At 66.3% G+C, this 18,072-nt stretch overlaps 1 protein-coding gene across 13 annotated transcripts in view; it reads right to left on the bottom strand.

Moving 5' to 3' along the window:
• The window catches only part of EIF4G3 (eukaryotic translation initiation factor 4 gamma 3), a 51,215-nt gene that overhangs the window by 12,822 nt on the left and 20,321 nt on the right, over positions 1-18,072 (bottom strand). For 4 of the 13 annotated variants that reach the window (XM_053281013.1, XM_053281009.1, XM_053281010.1 and 1 more), the window contains 13 exons: positions 15,974-16,069; positions 15,259-15,375; positions 12,549-12,581; positions 10,100-10,120; positions 9,341-9,520; positions 8,731-8,845; positions 8,122-8,240; positions 7,839-7,961; positions 6,897-7,041; positions 5,536-6,342; positions 2,130-2,218; positions 1,351-1,603; positions 319-452 (listed from right to left, as the gene is read on the bottom strand). In XM_053281013.1, the coding sequence (XP_053136988.1) occupies positions 319-452; positions 1,351-1,603; positions 2,130-2,218; positions 5,536-6,342; positions 6,897-7,041; positions 7,839-7,961; positions 8,122-8,240; positions 8,731-8,845; positions 9,341-9,520; positions 10,100-10,120; positions 12,549-12,581; positions 15,259-15,375; positions 15,974-16,003 (2,166 nt within the window). In that variant the 5' untranslated portion in view covers positions 16,004-16,069. Of the gene's footprint in view, positions 1-318; positions 453-1,350; positions 1,604-2,129; positions 2,219-5,535; positions 6,343-6,896; positions 7,042-7,838; positions 7,962-8,121; positions 8,241-8,730; positions 8,846-9,340; positions 9,521-10,099; positions 10,121-12,548; positions 12,582-15,258; positions 15,376-15,973; positions 16,070-16,516; positions 18,062-18,072 lie in introns of those variants that run through there. The other 9 variants (XM_053281014.1, XM_053281017.1, XM_053281020.1 and 6 more) reach the window with 8 other exon arrangements.

Genomic DNA, 18,072 nt, shown 5'->3' with positions numbered 1-18,072 from the left:
GGGGGGGCTCTCCTCTCTCTCTCTCTCTCGGTCCCGTCCTGCTGTGAGGAAACCAGCTGAAGCGGAGTCAGTCGGGAGGAGATGGCTCAAGGCCACTTGGCTACTCCACAACCTGGAAGAAGCCGCTTCATGCCTACAGAAACAAGCCCGGCCAAGGGGAGATTCCTCCCAGGGCCAGGAATGCACCAGAGAGGGGGACCTTTCCAGCTCTGGGCCTCGACTGCAGCCAAGCCCAGTAGCCGCTTCTCAGGGATGAGACGGGGCCACATCCCAAAGAGCACGCCCCCCCCCCGCCTTGCCCCCCAGCCGGCCGCTGACCTTGTCCAGGACCACATCGCTGATGGGCGGCAGCCCCTCCGGCTTCTGGATGCAGGCAGGCATGAACTGGAAATCCAGCAGGAACTCCCGGCCGTACTGCTTCTTCCCTTCCGAGTCCAGGGGCTTCCAGGGCTCTGTAAGGAGACCCACCGCCTCAGGACGGCCCTCGCCTTGCTCCACCCACACGCTCCCGCCACCTCTGGGCATCTTGGCGCTCGCCACACAGCAGCTGCAGCCCCCATTTGCGGCTGGCCGTCTTGGCCCCAGAGCAGAGTGCAGAGAGCCCCGCGCTCGACTGGTCCGGACACTCGGGGGCCTCCTCTTTCCCGGGGGCCGCTTGGGCTGCTCAGAAACCGGCAACGCACAGGAGTCCGACGAGCGGAGGGGGCCTCGAGTCCCCGCTCCAGACTGGGTGCGCTGCAGCGCCTCAAGGAGCAGAGCCCAGGCATGGACTCCCGAGAGACCCGGCGCGCTTCCTGGAGAGAGAAGCCGCCGCCGCCGCCCGGGACACAGGGGGCCGGAGGGCGAGTCAGGAGGCGCAAGCAGGGCACGGGCTGCCAGCCGGGCTCCTCAGCCGAGAAGCCCACCACACCCAGCAGTCCCACCTGGAGCGGGCCGCAGCTCTGGGGGAGAACAGATGCTTTGCATGCTGACGGCCTGGGTCCCATCTGGACGCGGGGGTGCTGCTTGCCCCCCATCAGTGCAGGCCGGGGGGGGGGGGCTGAAGGGCTCCCGGGGGGCACTCGCAGCCCTCCTGCCTCTCCACTTTTCACACACACACCCCCTATGGGGTGCCCGAGCTGAAGGTTTGGGGCAGAAGGGGCCCACTTGCTGAAGACAGACTGGGAGCCCTTGGCACAGAACGGCTGCCAGAGGAGAGGGGCTCCTCAGCGAGGAAGGCTCCGCTCTGCCAGGCCCAGGCGGGGCCGTCTCCCCTCCAGCCTTGGCCACCAGGATGCAGACAGAGCGAGGCCTCCCCTTCCCTGGGAGGAGGAGGAGGAGTTCTGCCAAGGCAGCAGACCGGCCCCCTACCTGGCTTATACTGGCAGGCTGGGGCTTCACTGGGACTCTCTGGGCAGCCTGGAGGCCCATCCCCGCCTTCGCCCTCGGAAACGCTCTCGGCACCGTTCCCGATGGGCTCCCCTTCCTGCTGGCCATTCTCTTCCGCGGCCGGCACCGCTCGGAGGTCAGCGGGGGAGTCCCTCCCGGGGCAGGCCCCGTGGCTCATCGCCTCTCGCTCCGATTCAAGTATTCGGTCACCTCGAAGCTCCTCTTCTGCTTTCGGCTGGAAGACAAGCCAGCCCAGCCCAGAATGGACACTGCCCGGCACACCCGGCCCCACCCCGCTCAGCACAACAGCCTCTTCCTAAGGGAATGGTCTTGGCCTTACATTTCTAGGGCACTCCTCAAAAATACGGGGGGGGGGGAGAGGAACCTACAACCAGCCTAAACCCTGCTCGCCCCCCAGCCACAGGACAGGCGCGTCTTTATCCAAACCCAGAAAAGAGAGAGAGAGACCAGGCAGGCGACACTGGGGCGGAATGAAGAAGGTGCCGCGCAATACGCACACCTCTCTTGGGGTCTGTCGTTCGAAGCCCCTCCAGGGGGGCGGCAGGGGCCACGAGGCTGCGCCCGGGCCAGTTCCACACAGCGCCGTCCCCACAACTGCCCGCTCACACCCTCCACTCAGAACTGCCCACTGCAGGCCAGGGGCTCTCCTCGGGGGCCACTCAGGGAGAGGCAGGCCCGGGGCGGGGCAAGCGCGGGGGCCCCTCGGAGGCCCGGGCGGGGCCTGCGAGAGCCCCCCTTACCTCGGGCTCAGCTTCCACCCCCTCCTCGGTGGGTTGGCTCCGATCTTTTGGCTTCTTCCACGTCTTTGGTGCAGTTACAACTGTGTGGGCTACAAGAGAAGTTGAGACAAGTTACTTGCCAAGTCCAAAGCCCGCTGGGAGCAGGTGAGCTTTGAGCAGCAGTGCGGCCTGTTCGACAAACTCAAGACTACCAAGGAAAGGACAGCAAGTGGCCACAGCCTTGCAAAAGGCAACAACAGGGGGTGGGGTGAGGGGAGAACCACAGCTCCGGGGCAGAGGCCCTGGCTCTGGAAGCATCTCCAGGAAGGGCTGGGAAAGACCCTCCTCTGCTTGAACGCCAAGCAAGATGGACCGATTCAGGCAGCTTCTTGCGTGTGCACACCTGGCGTTTCCGCCCACAGCAAAGCAGGGAGTTCCAAAGTTCGCAAGCACAGCACTAGAGACGGCACGGCTCTCCCTCCTCAAGGCCTCTCTGCAGTCTGACAAAGCAGCCAGGCCCTGGCAAGACCCTCCTCTCTCTTGCACAGTGAAAGAGACCCCAATTTTTTGCAGGGGGAGAGGATGCAAAAAATAAAAAATGCAACACAGCTCTCTTAAAACTACCCATCCATGTGAACTATTCTGTGGGCTCTAACCCTATCAATACAGTGTATGCAAGATCACTGACAGCAGGGCACTTTAGTACCAGGGTCAAGAAACTCTAGTTTGGTTGCAATCTGAAACAGGAGTGTCTGTCTGTCATATGCACGAAGCCACGGAGAAACATGGAAGCCACAGCTGGGGAAACCCTGATATTTGCTGCCAACTCCCGAGAATCTGAAATATGTTTGCGGCCCCGGGCAGGATCCAACACAGAAACTTGGCAGCACATTAGTCTGCTTTTTCTCATGGAGGGAGGAAAGAGTTAGGATAAGCACAGACCTGAGAGCGGGGTGGGGGGGCACACTGGGACCCCTTCCCAACCCAAACCTGCAGTTCCAGATCCCCACCCCAGAGGGCGCCAAACACCAACCGCACAACTCTGGAGGAGAAGCGCCTTTCGGGCCTTTGCTCACTTTTGCTTCTGACGGAGCTCACCGAGGACAAGCTCCAAGCAAGCTGGGGGGGTTTAGCGCCCGCCAGAGATGGTGGGCCCAGAGAGCTGGGCTCAGCCCGGCCAAAGCCGGTCCAAGAACACCACAGGCACTGGCTCTGCAACATGAGGAGACCACAAAAGGGGCTGCCAGGAACAGCCAGGCCGGGCCCTGCCCAGCGGGCAGCATCTCTGGAGCATAAAGGCCGGGCGGTGCCCCAGCAGATCACCGTCAACCCTGAAGGGCCACCGAGGGTCAGGATGCGGCCCTCCTCCCTCTGCGGCCAGGCTGGGCTCGCCCACTTCCCTCCCTTCGGAGGACAGGCCACGGGGTCCCGGCCACACCACAAAGCCCAGAGGAATCCCAGCTTCGCTACTGGGATGAACTGGGCTGGCGGGACGCTCAGGAGAGCGACGGCAGCCTCAGGGGGCAGCTCTGCGCCTGCCCTTCCGGTCAAGTGGAAGCTCCCACTACACGGAAACTTCGGCTCTGCTGAATGACGAGCAGGCGGAACTGGCCGAACGCCAAGCCGTAGCCGCTCGCAGGCCCAGACCTCTCCCGCAGTCTTTACCGAGAGGAGAAACGGGCCAGAGAGCTGCTCTGCGACTTGCGGTTGTGTGTGTCGGGGTGGGTGGGTGGGTGTGGCGCTCCCCCAAGGAAGGAGCACTCCCCGCCCCCCGTCCGGTGAGGGGGCCTCCCCACTACACCCCCTCCCACCTCAGCACAGAACGCTCCTCTTACAATGCTTTCTGGGGTGGGGGAGAGGCATTCACGCCACCCCAGGGGGCTTGGAGACGCAGCGCCTGAGAAGGCCCAAGCGGCCAGAAAGCCCCACTTCACGGCCGAGACCAGGAAGCAGCACTGTGCCCCCCGCGGAGGACTCGGGCAGCAAGGGAGAAGCCAGCCCAGCTCCCAGCCCAGTCGGCCCACCAATGGCCAGACACCAAGGAGGAGGAGGAGGAGGAGGGAGAGCCCTACGGGCAGGGCCTGGCTGGGGCAGGGCCCCGTTGCCGGGCCGTGATGCAAGGGCAGAAGACTGTGACATACAGCCCTGTCAGGCTGGGCTGGGGCAGCTCAGCCCTGCCCACCTCAGCAGCACCACTCAGGGCCTCAGAGCACCTTGCAAGAGGGGGCAGCAGCAGCAGCAGCAGCGGCACCCCGGTCGGCTGGGCGAGCGGAAAGGGAGCCGCGGCTTCTGCTCCTTGGCTTCCTGCAAAGAGCCGCGCCAGCCAGCCCCCTGGCGGCTCTGACTCCGGGTGCCACCCGCGGGCCTCTCTGCCCCCCTGCCCCGCACGCAGCCAGGACAGCTGGCCTTCCGGCTGAAGCGCAGTACGGCTTTCGCGGCAGAGGAGAGGGCCGAGAGGAGCGCCGGCAGCCCGGGCACCTCAGGGGGCTCACCAGGACCCTGCTGGCAGCAGCACAGAGAGGAGAACGCCAGGCGCACCGGGGAAGGGGAAGGGTCAGGGCGAGGGCCCAGAGGGGTCTCGGCCCAAGAGCCTGGCAAAGCCTCGGTCCTGCTCCTGCCTGGGACCCCCAGCAGGCCGCCTGGACTCTCCTCCGGGCAACCACGGCCTGCGTCTCTCGGCTTGCCCAACGCGAGGGACACCGAAGGCAGCCAAGTCCAGATCTCGGCTGCTCTCCCCAGACCGCCCCTCTTCCTCCCTCCCTCTCCAGGAGAGAGGCACCCACTGCCTCCCACCCTCTTCCCGCAAGGGCGACAGACTGACTCATTCGTGCAGCTGCCCTAGAGCGCCCCGCTTGGAGGGGCCTTTCCAACATCCCGCACTCTGCAGGGCGACCTGGCCAGGCATTCCAGCCCCGCCTGGGCCCAGCGCCACTCAAGTCCACGGCTGGGGCATGCAGGAGAAGCCGCCTCGGGGCCCGAGAATGGCAAGGCGCCGAGCCCTGGATCCCCACCACGGGCCGGAGGCATCAGGCGCTCTCCCCGCCCCTCCATCTAGCCGCCAAGAAAACGCGGCGAAGGCTCATGAAGCAGCCAAGCTGGAAGGAGCGGGAAGGGAGCGCTCCAAGAACTGCGCGGTGAGCAGGCACAGGCCGCCAGCAAGGCGGGCTGGGGGTTGGCAGCTTCCTGGGGGAACAGGGCAGGGCCGGCCGCCTGAGGCCCAGACGGACCCTGTGCTGCCTTCGCCCAGCCCCTCCCGTTCCAGCAGCCCACACCCCGAAGGGAGACCTCTCCGGCTCCTTTCCCAAGAGGCGACGCTGCAGACACCCAACTTCTGCCGGCTTCTGCCCCGCCCTGGGCCAGCAAGGCTCCCGCCCACTCGGCCTTTTCCCGCGGGGCAGGCGGAGATGGGCCCAAGCAGCCCGCTTACCGGGTCCGGGGCCCTTCCTGGAGTTCCAGCCCGGAGCCTCCTCCGCGCTCTCCTCGGGCTGCCCGTCCACCTCCAGCTCGTCCCCCTCCAGCGGTTCGTGGGCCTCTTCGCGGAGGGCAGTTCTCGTGGGCTCCTGGCCACCTAACGCCTCCTGAAGAGCAGGGAGGGCACCAGCGAGCGCGAGAGGAGAAGGCGGCGAGGGCGGCGGCGGCGGCAGCGGCGGCGAGGGCGGCGGAGGGGTGGCAGCGCTCACGGCAGCAACCGGAAGGGGAGGGTTGGGAGGAGGCGGCAGCGGCGCCGGCGGCGGCAACGGAGCGGAAGCAGCATCCACTTGGGCCAGGGAGGCTTCCGGGCTCTCCAGCCGGGCAGCCAAGGAGGGCAAGACCTCTTCGCTGGCAGTCACAGGGACCCTCTCCGCCACTCCATTGAGTTCGTGCACAAGAGGAGTAGCAGCAGTCGTGGGGGGGTCCCTGGGGCCCATCCGCAGGGGCTCCCTGCACACCTCGGCCGCCTCCTCCTCCTCCTCCGCGGGGCAATGGGGCGGCTCCATGCAGGGCGCAGCGGTGCTGGGGGGCGAGGGGGCCTCCTCCGGCAGGGTGGCCCCCGCTTCACACCCCTCCTCAGAGTCTGCTGCCAGCGCTGGCTTCCCGGGAGGAGGCGTGGCGGTGGCAGCCGCGGCCGGGCAGGGCAAGGGAGCGAGAGGCAGCTCCAAGGAGGGCTCTGGGGAAGGGGGCCGCTCTCCGCTGGGCTCTGCTCGGGGGGCAGGCGAAGGAGGTCTCTCGGCCGGCTCTTCCGGAGGCTTCTCTTCTGGGGAGGAGGAAAGAGAGACAGCTCAACGGCCACGCGGCTCCTCGCCTCACCTGACGGACCGTGCGCCGCCGGAAGGAACACCCTCTCTTCCTCCTGGAGGCCCTCAAAGAGGAGGGCGCAGCCGCTGGCCGGACCCTGCAGGACGCATGTCCAGAGCACCTCTCGGGCCTCCCCCACCGTGGCAGGAGGCAGGGACGGCCGCTGGGCTCGTCTGCGGCCACTTGCCGGGCAGCCAAGTCCAGCCCAAGCGCTCCTCCGGCTGCTCCAAGCACAGGGCCTGGGGGTCAGGCAGGCTGGCCAACGGCTGGAAAGGGCCTTGGCCACCCCCACCCCGCCATGGGGTGCCTCACGGAGGCAGCTGCTGGGTCGCTGCAGCCTGGAGTCCTGGATGGCACCCCGGCTGCCCCCCAGGAAGGGCCCAGGCCTCCGAGAAGCCGGGCAGCTCGCAGGACCCCGAGGCGTCTCCCTCCCCCTCCCCTCCCCCTCCCGCCTCAGTCACGCCACACAGGCCGGCAGCACTTCTCCACCTCCCCCCCCCCCCGTGAACCCACCTGGCTGCTTCAGGTCGCTCGTCACAGTGACGGGGGCGCTGCTGCTGCTGCTGCTGCTGCTGCTGGGGGCGGCAGCAAGGGCGAGAGGAGAGCTCTCCACAGCCCCATAGACCACAGGGCTGTGCTCTGGGACCTGGCTGGGCAGCTGCGGGGATGGGAAGCACAAGAAAGGGTGAGCACGAGCGTGCGGACACAGAAGCCAGCAACGTGGAGCGCGAGCGAGCGGGGCCAGGACCCCCCGCCCCACCCACACACACGGATGAGAAAACGGAAACCAAGGAAGAGGAGAGAGAGAGACCCCACAAAGAAGCAGCACCTATGGGGAGAAGAGCAGCAGTCGCGGGAGGAGAGAGCGCTACTCTTGGCAGCAGCACGGCTGGACTGGAACACACACACCCCCGGGAGTGTGGGGAGCAGGACTCCCCCCAGCCCCAGCCCCTTCTAAGGTGGTGCCTCAGAAAGCCACAGGCTGTGGGGCCCAGCCAGCTAAAGCCGTGGTGGCACATTCTCCACTGGATGAGCCACGGGAGAGGCCCCTGGAGGGGAGCAGGGCGGCCATCCTGGGAGCCCCCTTTGGCTGCGCCCGCTCAGCCGCCGCCAAAGCAGAATGCCGCCTGTCGGAGACAAACCACCACAGAGGGCAGGGCCAGAGGGCAGGGCCAGTCAGGGCAGACAATCCTGAGCGAGACGGCCCCAGGGCCGGACTCCGTCGGAGGCCGCGTCCTCTGCTCCGATGGCAGCAGCCAACACTGGCTCAGAGCGAGGGGGCCGGGCACAAGCAGAGCCTTCCCCAGAGGGGAGAACACCACACGAGAGGTGCTCAACTGGACGGGGCCCGCAGCTCTTTGGGGGCGACCCCACGAGGTCAGCCTTGCAGCCCAGGAGGGGCCACAAGCAGCAGCACCGGCATCAGACCAGCAAGCCTCCCCGCACGGTCGTTACCTGGGGCGGCGTGGGGGTCGGCGTGGGCCGGACGGTGGGCGGAGTGGGGTTCCTGCTCCCTCCACCAGACATAATTTCCTCCGTTATGTCTTTGCCCCCTTGGTTGGGGTCCCGGATGCGGATCTGGAGCAAGAAGAGCCAAGGCCTGAAGGCACCCTGCCCAGGCCACCCCCAGCAGGGCCAGCTGGCTTCCCGTGCAGCCGCTGGGCGGAGGCCAAGGCAGGTGGGGGCTGCAGCAGGGGGTGTGATCCAGCCGCCCCCCCCCCCGGCCCGGCTCCCTTACCGTCTTCTTCTCACGCTTGGCTGGTGGGAGCGGCGGCGGCGGCTGCTGCTGCTGCGGCGCCGTAGGCACTATGATGGGTGCTGACGGATAGACCGGCTGACTGGGGTAGAAGGGGGCTCCTGCAGAGGGGGGCACACAGACACACACACCCCACTCAGCCCACCGGTCCTTGGAGATGCTGGGGGGGGAGCAGCTGCTTCCAGAAGAGGGCCGGGGGAGGAAGCCACACGCCCCGCAGGCCTCAGGACAGGGGAGCCGCATGCCTGCCTCCTGGCGGGCGGAGAGGAGATGGGGGCCCCAGCGCCTGGGTCCCAGGCAGGCGCCAAGCAAGGAGCTGCCCCCTGCCACAGGAGGAAGGGCCCCCAACGGGGGGGGGGGGCAGAACCTCACAGGGCCCCCTGGGAGCAGCAAGGAGGGCCAAGCACGTGTGCCCAGCCCAGCCGCAAATGCAGCCACCAGGGAGCTCGACGGGCACACGCCAGGCACCACGGCCGTCCTCGTCTGACCGGAAAGGGGAGGGGCTGCTGTGGGCACGGCCCAGCCCCCAACGGCCGGGTGACCTGCCGCCTCCCCCCCCCCGCCCCAGACGCAAAGGGGGACTCTCCTTACCGTAGGCATTGGGGAACTCTCCAGGCCCCGGTCCTGGATAAAACGGGCCAGGCCCTGGCGGCTGAACCGGATATTGTTGTGGGGGCCCAACGTAAGGAGGGCCGCTGTGGCGATACTGCGGCAGAAACAGCGGGAGGAGCTGAGAGCAGCGCCCGGGGAGGCGGCACTTTCAGCACGAAAAGGGCTGCTCACGGCTGCTGGCCCAGGACAGACTCCAAGGGCTGTCCCTTGCCCAGGAAAGGCAGGGAGGGGCAGCCAGACCCCCTCCCACCCCACCCCACCCTGCCAAAGTGGCTCAGCGGCAAGGGCCGGGCCGCCAGGGTGAGGGGAGCCAAGGGTGGGGCCCTGGCGGCTCCCAGATCTCCCTCCCTGGCCCAGTTACGGAAGCCACAGCCCACTTCCCGGGCCTCGCCCTCCCTCTGCTGCTGGCATGTGGAGACGGGACGGGCACCAGAAGCTGCCAGGTGGTGTGGACTCAGCAGTGGAGCAGCCCCAGGCCCTCCTCCAGAGAGCCCCTGCCTCTGGCCGCCACTCGGGGGCCGCTGCCGAGCCAGCATCCAGCCCCACCACACGCCCGTAGGCAAGAAGTCCAGCCCACAGGGGGTCTTACCTGCGGTATACAGTACTGGGGGCCCTGAGGCATGGGGTACGGCATGGGGAGATGGTTCACCATCATGATGTGCTGATTGGTTTGATAGACAGCGGTTGGCGTCTGCGCACCAGGACGGAGGGAAGGGCTGCTGTTCTGGAGCGTCGCTCGCGGAGGCTGGATCTGAGGCCTCTGGAAAAACTGCCGGGGCGGTGGGGGCGAGGAGGGAGAGGGAGGGGGGAAGGAAGCAAGGAGCCCAATGTTTCAACGGGTCGCCTTCTGAAGGAGCAAGAGGTGCCCGGGGCAGTGGCCCCGCTGGCCTCCAAAGGCCTCATCGGGAAGTCCCCGTTCCCCAGAGCAACCAGAAAGGGAACCAGGGGGTGGGCTGGGCTGGGCTGGGGGTGAATCAGTAAGCCAGGATTGCTGCTGCGTCTAGAGAGCCTTGCCCGGGGGTGGGGGGGGAGGCAGGAAAGGGTCTTGGAGACGAGCTTCTTACAGGGGTTGCCAAGACCACCAAGTGGCCGAGAAGAAGCGAGAAGCAAGGCCCAGCCGGGCCACCCCCACACTCCGGTTGCCAAGCCGCTCCTGGGGGCCTCCGTTTGTCTTTAAGAGGCGGCCACCCCTCTGGCTGGGAGGACTTCTCCTGCCACAGAAAGACCAAGCAGCCCGGGGTGAGAGCGCGCCGCCCAAGCGGGGCCGCAGGCGTGACAGAAACATGCCCATCGGGAAGGAGGCGTGACCGAGACCGGGAGGCCATGCAGGGCCAGAAGCGGAAGTTACCTGGATGGGCCGGAATCCTCCCTTCAACAACGGAGCAAGAAAGCAGCAGCGGGAAACAGAAAGAAAGCCCATGGAAGAGCCGGCAGGGCAACAACGGGGGGGGGGGGAGACCCAGCATGCACCCGGAGGAGGCCCGCCTGCCGCGCCCTGCCCTGCCCGGAAGCGCCCGCCTGCAGCCGGCCAGGGCCTTCAAATGCTCTTTGGCCCACCAGCAGGAGGAGGAGGAGGAAGCAGGGCCCGGAAGAGACCAGACGGGCTTCGGGGAAAGCTCTGCCCTGGCGAGCCGCCCTGCTCTGCCTGCAGCCCTTCCCTCCCGCACTCCCCGGCCCAGATTCCTGGCCCACCTGCATCGGCCAGGAGCCCCAGCGGCCGTTCCCCGGACCCCCTCAGTAGAGGCGGGCCCCAAAAGGCGGCGGCAAGGGTCCCCCTGCTGTCCTGGAGCAGGCTGACCCAACCCGGGGGGGCCGGGCGGCGGGAGCAAGTCTGGGGCTTGCCACACAGAACTGGGCCACCCCATCTGCACTACGCCTCCCCGCTAGGACGGGCAGGCCCTGGCCACACACACGCTTGCAGCCAGGGAAGCCTTGGGACCTCTCTGCTCTCGGTGGCCAGGGGGCACCCCTCCCGGGCAGGAGACTGCCCGCTGGCCTGACGGCGGGGTCTGGGCTTCAAGTGGGAGGCAGACGCCCCCCACCCCCACCCCCGCAGGGGTCGAGGTCCGCCCGAGAGGAGGCTGCTTCAAGCTCCCCCCTGCCGCTCCCGGGAAGCCAAGCCAAGCGCTTGACACCCTCCAAGGTTTCACCAAGGTTCCTTCCTTCTCCCTTTCCGAACAGCTTTGCGTCACAGTTGACATGCAAACGCGGCTGCTAATTGCGTGTGGGAACTTCGGCTGTTCGCTGCCTGCTTGCAGCACTGCGCAAGGTCACAGTGGATGCCACAGTCAGAGGCGACACATGGGAGCCCCAAGGAACCGCGGCCCACGTCTCTCCACGGAGGAGCCTCGACATCTCCCTCCCTGCCCCCAAGGAGCAGCTGGTGGCCCACACGCCCAACTGGCTGGGCAGAAGTCATGCCCAGTGAATGGCTCGAGCACACAAACCGCTCAGGAGGACACAACCATCGCCGGACGACACGGCACGTGGCAACACTCAGTGGGGCCCCAGCAGAACCTCTGGCAGAGCTGTTGTGTTCCTCTGCAGCTGGCAGCCAGAAGAGCTGGGGCAAGAAGCCCCCCCCCACACACACACCTTCCCCCCCCAACGCAGAAATCCTCAACGAGCTACCCACATGGTGCTGCTTGGGACAGCGGAGGCCCTCCCTCCCACCCTACTCGGGGGGCTTGACCCCCCCCCCCACCTTTGTTCTTTGGAGTGGAGTTGAGTCCCTGTACAGGAGTTTGAAAACAAGTTGCAGATTTTGCCAAAGCAGTCTCAAAATGCAACTTTGCCAAGCGCCGGACTAGGAATCCCAACGACCCCATCCTTGCTTCCGTCGTCCCCGAACTGCGAGTCCCAAGGCACTCGGTCCCCAGCACATGCCTCTTGCTCTCTGCAGCCCTGCCCCACTGCCACATCAATGGATCGGGGCCTATCCCGTGTCTGCAACCAGAGAGGCAGAACACGGCCCCACTCTGACTAGCCCCCGCCCCGCCCACTCACAGCCGCCACCTCTCCGCTAGCCTCGGGCCTCTCTTCCATGTGCAGCTCCCTCCAGAGCCCCCCCGTCTGTCCTCTCCTAGGCATATGGGACTGGAGCGGGGCTCTGGGTGGGAGGGCATCGCCACTGGTGCTCCTCCTGAAAATCCAAGCGCAGCCGTGGACAAAGGCCAACCGCCCCCCACAGGTCCCCCTCACGACCTGGACTGCTCTGCGAGAGGCTCCTGGGAGCTGGCTGGCGAAGGGGCCCAGCCTTGCCCAGGTCCCCGTGACCGCGCTTGGATCCACACGGGCTGGGGGCGCGGATCTGGGGCATGTGCCCTGCCGCCCTAGCTCCGGCTCTGCAGTGGGGTTACCCCCAGCCTGGCCAGTGGGGGAGCCCCGATGCCCATCCCGAAGAGTCCCTGCTAGACAGCCAAGCCCCCTCCCAAGGCTGCCCTGCGGCGCCCAGAAGGGCCAAGCCCAGCAAACCGCTCGAGCGGCCCAGTGGCAGGGGAGACAGGGCTGCCCTTGGGAGGCCACGCGGACTCCTGCAAGCAAGCAGGCTGCCTGTGTCCCCAGATGCAGGGAGAGCAGCCACGAGGCAGGCCCAGGGAGCGGGGACGCTTGCGGCCAGCGCAGCCTCAGCCCCATGGGCCGTTAGCGGGGCTGTGAATAGAGGCAACGGTGGAGCGAGGAGCCGGAGCAGGCCCCGAGGCGGTGGCGGAGGGCCGGCCCATCATTCCCCTCTCCCCACACGGTGGTTAGCAGCAACAGCAGCACAGGGGAGCAGGGGGTCGAGGAGGGTACTGTACCTGGTGATGGGCAGGTCGAGGCCCCGCGGCAAACTGAGGAGAAGCGGGAGAAACAAAACACAGAAGGAAAGGCACAGAAAGTCAGAAACACCACAACACAAGGCCCACATGTCACACTGTATGCAAAATAAACCCACAAGGAACAAAAAAGAGCTCCACAATCAAAGCTTTGCTGCAGGACAGGGACAGGCAGGGACCGCGACCCCACAGGCTCAGACTCCTGCCCACAGAGCGGGGGGGGGGGAGCACTGCCAGTGGGGTGAGCCCTCGGAAGGGCCCCTCACGCTAGTCTGTGTGCGGTGGGGGAATAAGCCCAAAGAGTCACCGCCAAGCAAGGCCAAGCGAGCCTTTTGGTGGTGCTGGGGAGGGCAGGATGAAGCCCCTGCTGGTGGCAGCATGGCCACCCCCCGACCCACCCAGGGAGGCCTCTGCCTTGGTGCACACGCAGTGCCCTTCGTCGCAAAGCCCCTCTCTCTGGGCAGCCTCCTGCACTCTCCGCTGGGAGCAAAGCCAGCGCCCCCCTCCAGGGCATTCAGAGCAGCTGAGCACGGGCGGGTGGGCGCAGGGGAGGGAGAAGAAAGCTGCGGTCTCCAGACAAGAGCACACGCCTTATCTTCTCCTCGGTGCCCATACGGAAAACAGCACGATGTCTGAGCGTCCACCCACCAAAACCTGCCACGAGCAAGGAAGCAATGGAGGAGACAGAAAATGGGTGCACAGAAGGAAGCAGCGAGTGTCAGCGTGCAGCAGCTCCACCTGGAAACATGGCAAGCGGCCGGGCTCCGTGCAAGCCCACGGGGGCTCTCTGGCAACACGGTCCCTCTCCTCCCGTCCGCCTCTACAGCCGGCCTCATCCCTCTCCCTAGCAGAGCAGAGCACAGCTCCTGACTTGGGCAGCAAGAGAGCTCTTCTGCTCTCCACCAAAATGAAACGAAACAAAAACGAAGGTTTCCTGTCCCAATCTAAGCTGTCCTGGGGAGTTTCCCAAAGACACAGCTGTGCAAAGCCTCTCGGGCCCTCCGATTCCACTGCCCCATCTAGTGCCGAGGAACCCAGAGGGGCCACTTCCCAGGGAGGGACGGCACCTGGCCGGGGCAAGACAAAGAACCACCGAGTGAAGGAGCAGAGGCTGGGGTTGAGCTAGCACAACACTCCGGCAACGCACACCAGCCGGCCGGCCAAGCAGCCAGAGATGGGAGAGGCGGTGCCCAGCCAGCCCAGCGCCAGTCTGAATCACTGTTCCACACCAAGTCTAATTGCCAGCAGCTCAGAAACAGGAGGCAAAGATTTGCATCTTAATCAAATCCAGGAGAAAGAGCAGCAGCAAGTTACAGGGGAAAACAAGCCAAGGGGACTTCAGCGTTAGTGGGAGTCCCCGAGTCTATTTGGCCCTCGCCATCCCTGGCTCTGGGCGGCAGAATTCCTGGCAACAGGAGGTGCTCGCTTGCTCGCTTGCTTGCTCGCTGTAACTGTAAGCAACAGAACAAACTGTAGTCCCTGTGGGGGCCAAGGTGAAAAAGGGGCGCTCTGTTTTTAGAGAGTTCAGGGAAGAGAGTTTGGAGCCCCAATGCTGCCTCTGCCCCAGACTCTTCGGTGCAGAGCTGCCAGGGGGCGGGCAGGCGGGCGGGCACGCACACACACACACACACACACACACACACACACGTGGCATGGTGTGGGCGCGCACTGGCCCATTTAGAACAGAAGCACCCCACCCGCCCCAGCTCTTCTCTGCCCCACGCCAACCGTTTCATGGCTAGGAGAGCGGGGGCAGGCAGACACCCCCAACTGGAGGCGGCCTGCGACATCTGGGGCACCGACCGGCTAACAAAAAACAAACCCCAGCCCCGAACAAAAAAGATACCGAGTTGGCCGGAGGGCAGAAAGAGGCTGTCCAGGCGGAGCCTGGCCCACTGCCAGGGGTCCCTGAATGCAAAAAGAGAGTGGAGTCACCAGGCAGCCCCAGGGAGAAGCAGCGCTTCGGAGGGCGCCCCTCCCCGCCCGGATCGAGGCCTGCCAGCTGCACTAGCCGGACCTGCCTGCCTTGGCCAGCCATCTCCCTCAGTGCCCCTCCACCAAGCCTCCCCTCAGCACCACCGGGACAAACCAAGCCCAGCCCCGAACAAGAGGCCAAGGCTGCTCTGGGCCAGCCCACCCTGCATCGGTTTGGGGCTGGTGGGGGTGGGGAGGGAGAGGCGAGAGGAAATGTTAGGTGAGCAGTTTTTAGTCATGGGGTGGTAATGATCACAAAACGCAATGGATGGCAAAGATCGCGCACGCAGGAGGGTAGTATTTTAGAGGGGAAAGGGGTTCATGGCCCCAGAAAAATGGCGGGCAAGGGACTGGCTGCTGGCGCCCCAACGTTTCCTCCAGCAAGCAGGGCAAAGTCCTTGCCCTGTGGAGATGCCCCTGCCAATTCCCTCCCAGGGGACTGTGATAATTAAGGGGGATCCCAACATTGGGACCGGGGGGGGAATCCCTGGGCCCCCCCCTGCTCCAGCCACCTAAAATGCCGACACTGCCTTTTGCAGCCGCCTTCCGGGGCCAAGGCCACGCTTGCTTGGGGCTTTCCTGTAGATCAGCCGTCGACGGGGGGCCGGGGTGGGGGGAGGAAAAACCCACCGAAAACCAGAAGGGGAAGAAGAGAACTGAAATGGCGTTGCGGGCACCGTGGCCTGCAAGGAGGAGTACAGTTTGTTATATTGCTTACAATGCAGTATTTTATCCAGCCTCTTCCCGCCAAGGACCTGTAAACCGGACTCTGCTCCACAACCTTCCTCCGCTGCCAGGAGTCCGTGCAACGTGCTGCTGGCACTGCTCTGCTGGGCTGTCAAGAAAACCGGTTGAGAGAAGCCGCTCCGGAGTCAGCCACCCTTCGGGAGGGGGGGAGGGGGGGAGGAGCAGGCCTGCCCAGGCGGGGGCTCCCTTCTGCTGGCAAGAGGAGCAGCAGCGGCAGCGGCAGCAGCAGCAGCGGCAAGTTCTAGCCACCCAGCACCACGGTGGAAACAGAACCCTCTCCTAGCCGGGAGCCTGGCGGAGGGGCAGGCCGGGACTCCCGCCAGCACACGCCCCCCGGCAAGGCCCCGGGGGCTCCTCAAACAGAGGCTGCAACGACGTGTGTCGGGATCCGGCCGGGCCTTGAGCAAGCGCAGAAGAAGCTCCCCAACAGCAGAGCCCCCAAGGGGAAGCCAAAGCGCCCAGCACACAGAGACCGGCGGGAACCGTGGTTCAGTCGCAGCACCAGACGCGCAGTCCAGAGCAGGGCTCCTTCCTTCCCCGGCCCTCTCGGAAGAGAACTGCGCAAGAGAGGGAGCCTCTGGCTGCGGGAGGAGGGGAGAGTCTCTTCCGCCCCCCCCCCGCCCCCGGGAGAGCGGCTCCGGCGTGTGCAGCAGGCGCAAAGCTCAAGCCCCAAAGGGCCCCCTTACCGGAGAGCGGGTCTGGGGCTGCGTGCTCATCGTCTGCGGGGCTTGCGGGTAGACCAGCGTGGTGGGGGCTGCGTTCTGTCCAGAGGGGTAAGGGGTCTGCCACGGGAGAGAGAAGAGACCGCGGTTAGCACAAGGGCCGGCCGGCCCACACCAGCTCCCCAGCCCGGGCACTGAGCTCCCTTCACAGCGCTACCTGAGGGGCTGGACGGAAGCGCCCTCGGAAGGGACAGGAAGGCAAGGAGGAGAGGCGACCCCCCACTCCTCCGCCAGACGGGCCTGACAGAACACGAGCAACTGAAGACACCACCTCTGCCACGCTGAAGGGCCAGCTAGTCCACATGACTAGCCAGGGCCCCGGGGGGGGGGCTGCCCCTGTGGCTCTCTGGCCCTGTGGCTCTCTGGCCCAGCTGCAGGGGCCCATGAAAGCACAGCCAGCCAAGGCCCGCTTGCGCGGCCAGTGCAACGGAGCCCTCCTGCCTGGCCTCAGCAGCTCTGCGCCAAGCGCCAAGCCCTGGCACCTCACCACGGCTTCCCAGTCCTCACCTGGGCTAGCGGGGCCCCTCAGCGTGTGCTCTGCCCCCTTCTCCCCAGGACACTCCAAGGCTGGCCCAGGGAAGCAGCAGCAGCAGCAGCAAACTCAGCCAACGGGGACCACCTCTTCTAAATCCCTGCGGGCACGAAGGCTCAGGCGCCCCTTCACACAGCCTCTTGGAGGAGACGCCTAGCTGCTCCCGCCTCTGCGTCCTGCATCAGAACAAACAGGCCCGTCCCCAGGGCTCTGGGCTGCCCCAGGGCCCTGCCGAGGAGGAGGAGGAGGAGGAGCGGCAGCAGCAGCGGAGACGGCGGTCCCTCGGGGCTGATCCCTTCCTGCTGAGAAACAGCCACTTCCTCCTCCTGCAGCCACCGGGGCCGTGCGACACCCTCTCCAGCCCTCCTCCCCAGGCCGGGCAAGCAGGTGCAAACTGCAGGGCTGGCCTGAGGCTGGATCCAGGAGAGGGAGCCTCGGGGGGCCGGCCCATCGCCTGCTCGTCCACACAACGCTGGACGACAGCAGCGCAGCTCCCACCCTTGACCGAGCCGCCCGATCCGGGGTGTGTGTGTGTGTGAAGCAGCCCCGTGGCCAGAGCAGCAGCCGCCTCTGCAGGGCCAGGGCAGAAGCCCAGAGCTCCGGTCTCTGCCTCGCACACGCCAAGTCCTCTCCGCGGCTGGGAAGGGCTCCAAGGGCCCCACGGCGGCCAGACTCAAAGAGGACCCGCCGCTGCCCCACGCCACAGCCCCCCCCGGGCCCCTCAAGCAGCCACTGCCTAGCAACTCTGCCCCTTCTGCCCAAGCCCTCACTAGAGCGCCCGGTGCCAGGCTCTCTTCCATCCCAGCGGCGCAGGGTCATTCTCCTGCCTCCCGATCAGAAAGAGGAATGCACAGGAGAAGCTTAATCGGCGGACACAATCTGCCTGCCAGATGCGGCTGGTTAGCTCTGCGCCTCAAATTCCAGAAAGCAGGGAGGGGGCAATGCCGACTTCTGGGGCAAGATGGGAGGCCGGTGGCATCAGGCAGCAGCCAATGGGCCCATGTCTCACGCGGAGGAGGCTTGGGGGGGCTTGTGACGCGGCCTCCGAGCAGAGCTGAGCGCTGGGATTGCAAGGAGGACAAGCCAAAGGTGGGCACAAAAGCAGGTCTGCAGAGGCGACTGTGAAGGGGCCGCCGCTTGCCATCCGAGCGCAACTCTCCCAGCCCCAGCGGGGTGCCTCAGCAGCCCAGACCTGCCTACCCCGCCAGGCAGCCGGAACGGCAAGACCAGGCAGCACGGCCTGCCGGGCGCAACCCCACCAGGCGCTCAGCAGGAGTGGTGCACCCCCCCCCCCGGCCTACCTGGCGGCAACGAGCAGGCCAGGTCCGGGGGCCAACGCCCTGGCAGGGGAGCCGGCAGAGCAGGGCAGGCAGGCAGTGCTGAAGGGGATGGAGCCGTGAGGGCCCCCCTTCCGGGCGCTCAGCTCCCCTCCCCTCCGCCAAGGGCTTGGAGCCCAGGCAGGCCACAGCGACACAGGGGAGGGGGCAGGCCTGCACTCTGCTCCCCATCTGCCCAGGAAGCCGCTCCGCAC

The sequence above is a fragment of the Hemicordylus capensis genome, chromosome 16 (genome assembly GCF_027244095.1).
Source record: "Hemicordylus capensis ecotype Gifberg chromosome 16, rHemCap1.1.pri, whole genome shotgun sequence".
NCBI classification, from domain to species: Eukaryota; Metazoa; Chordata; class Lepidosauria; order Squamata; family Cordylidae; genus Hemicordylus; species Hemicordylus capensis.
Note: the sequence above shows the minus strand (reverse complement) of the source record. Positions and strands in the feature narration are given on the sequence as shown.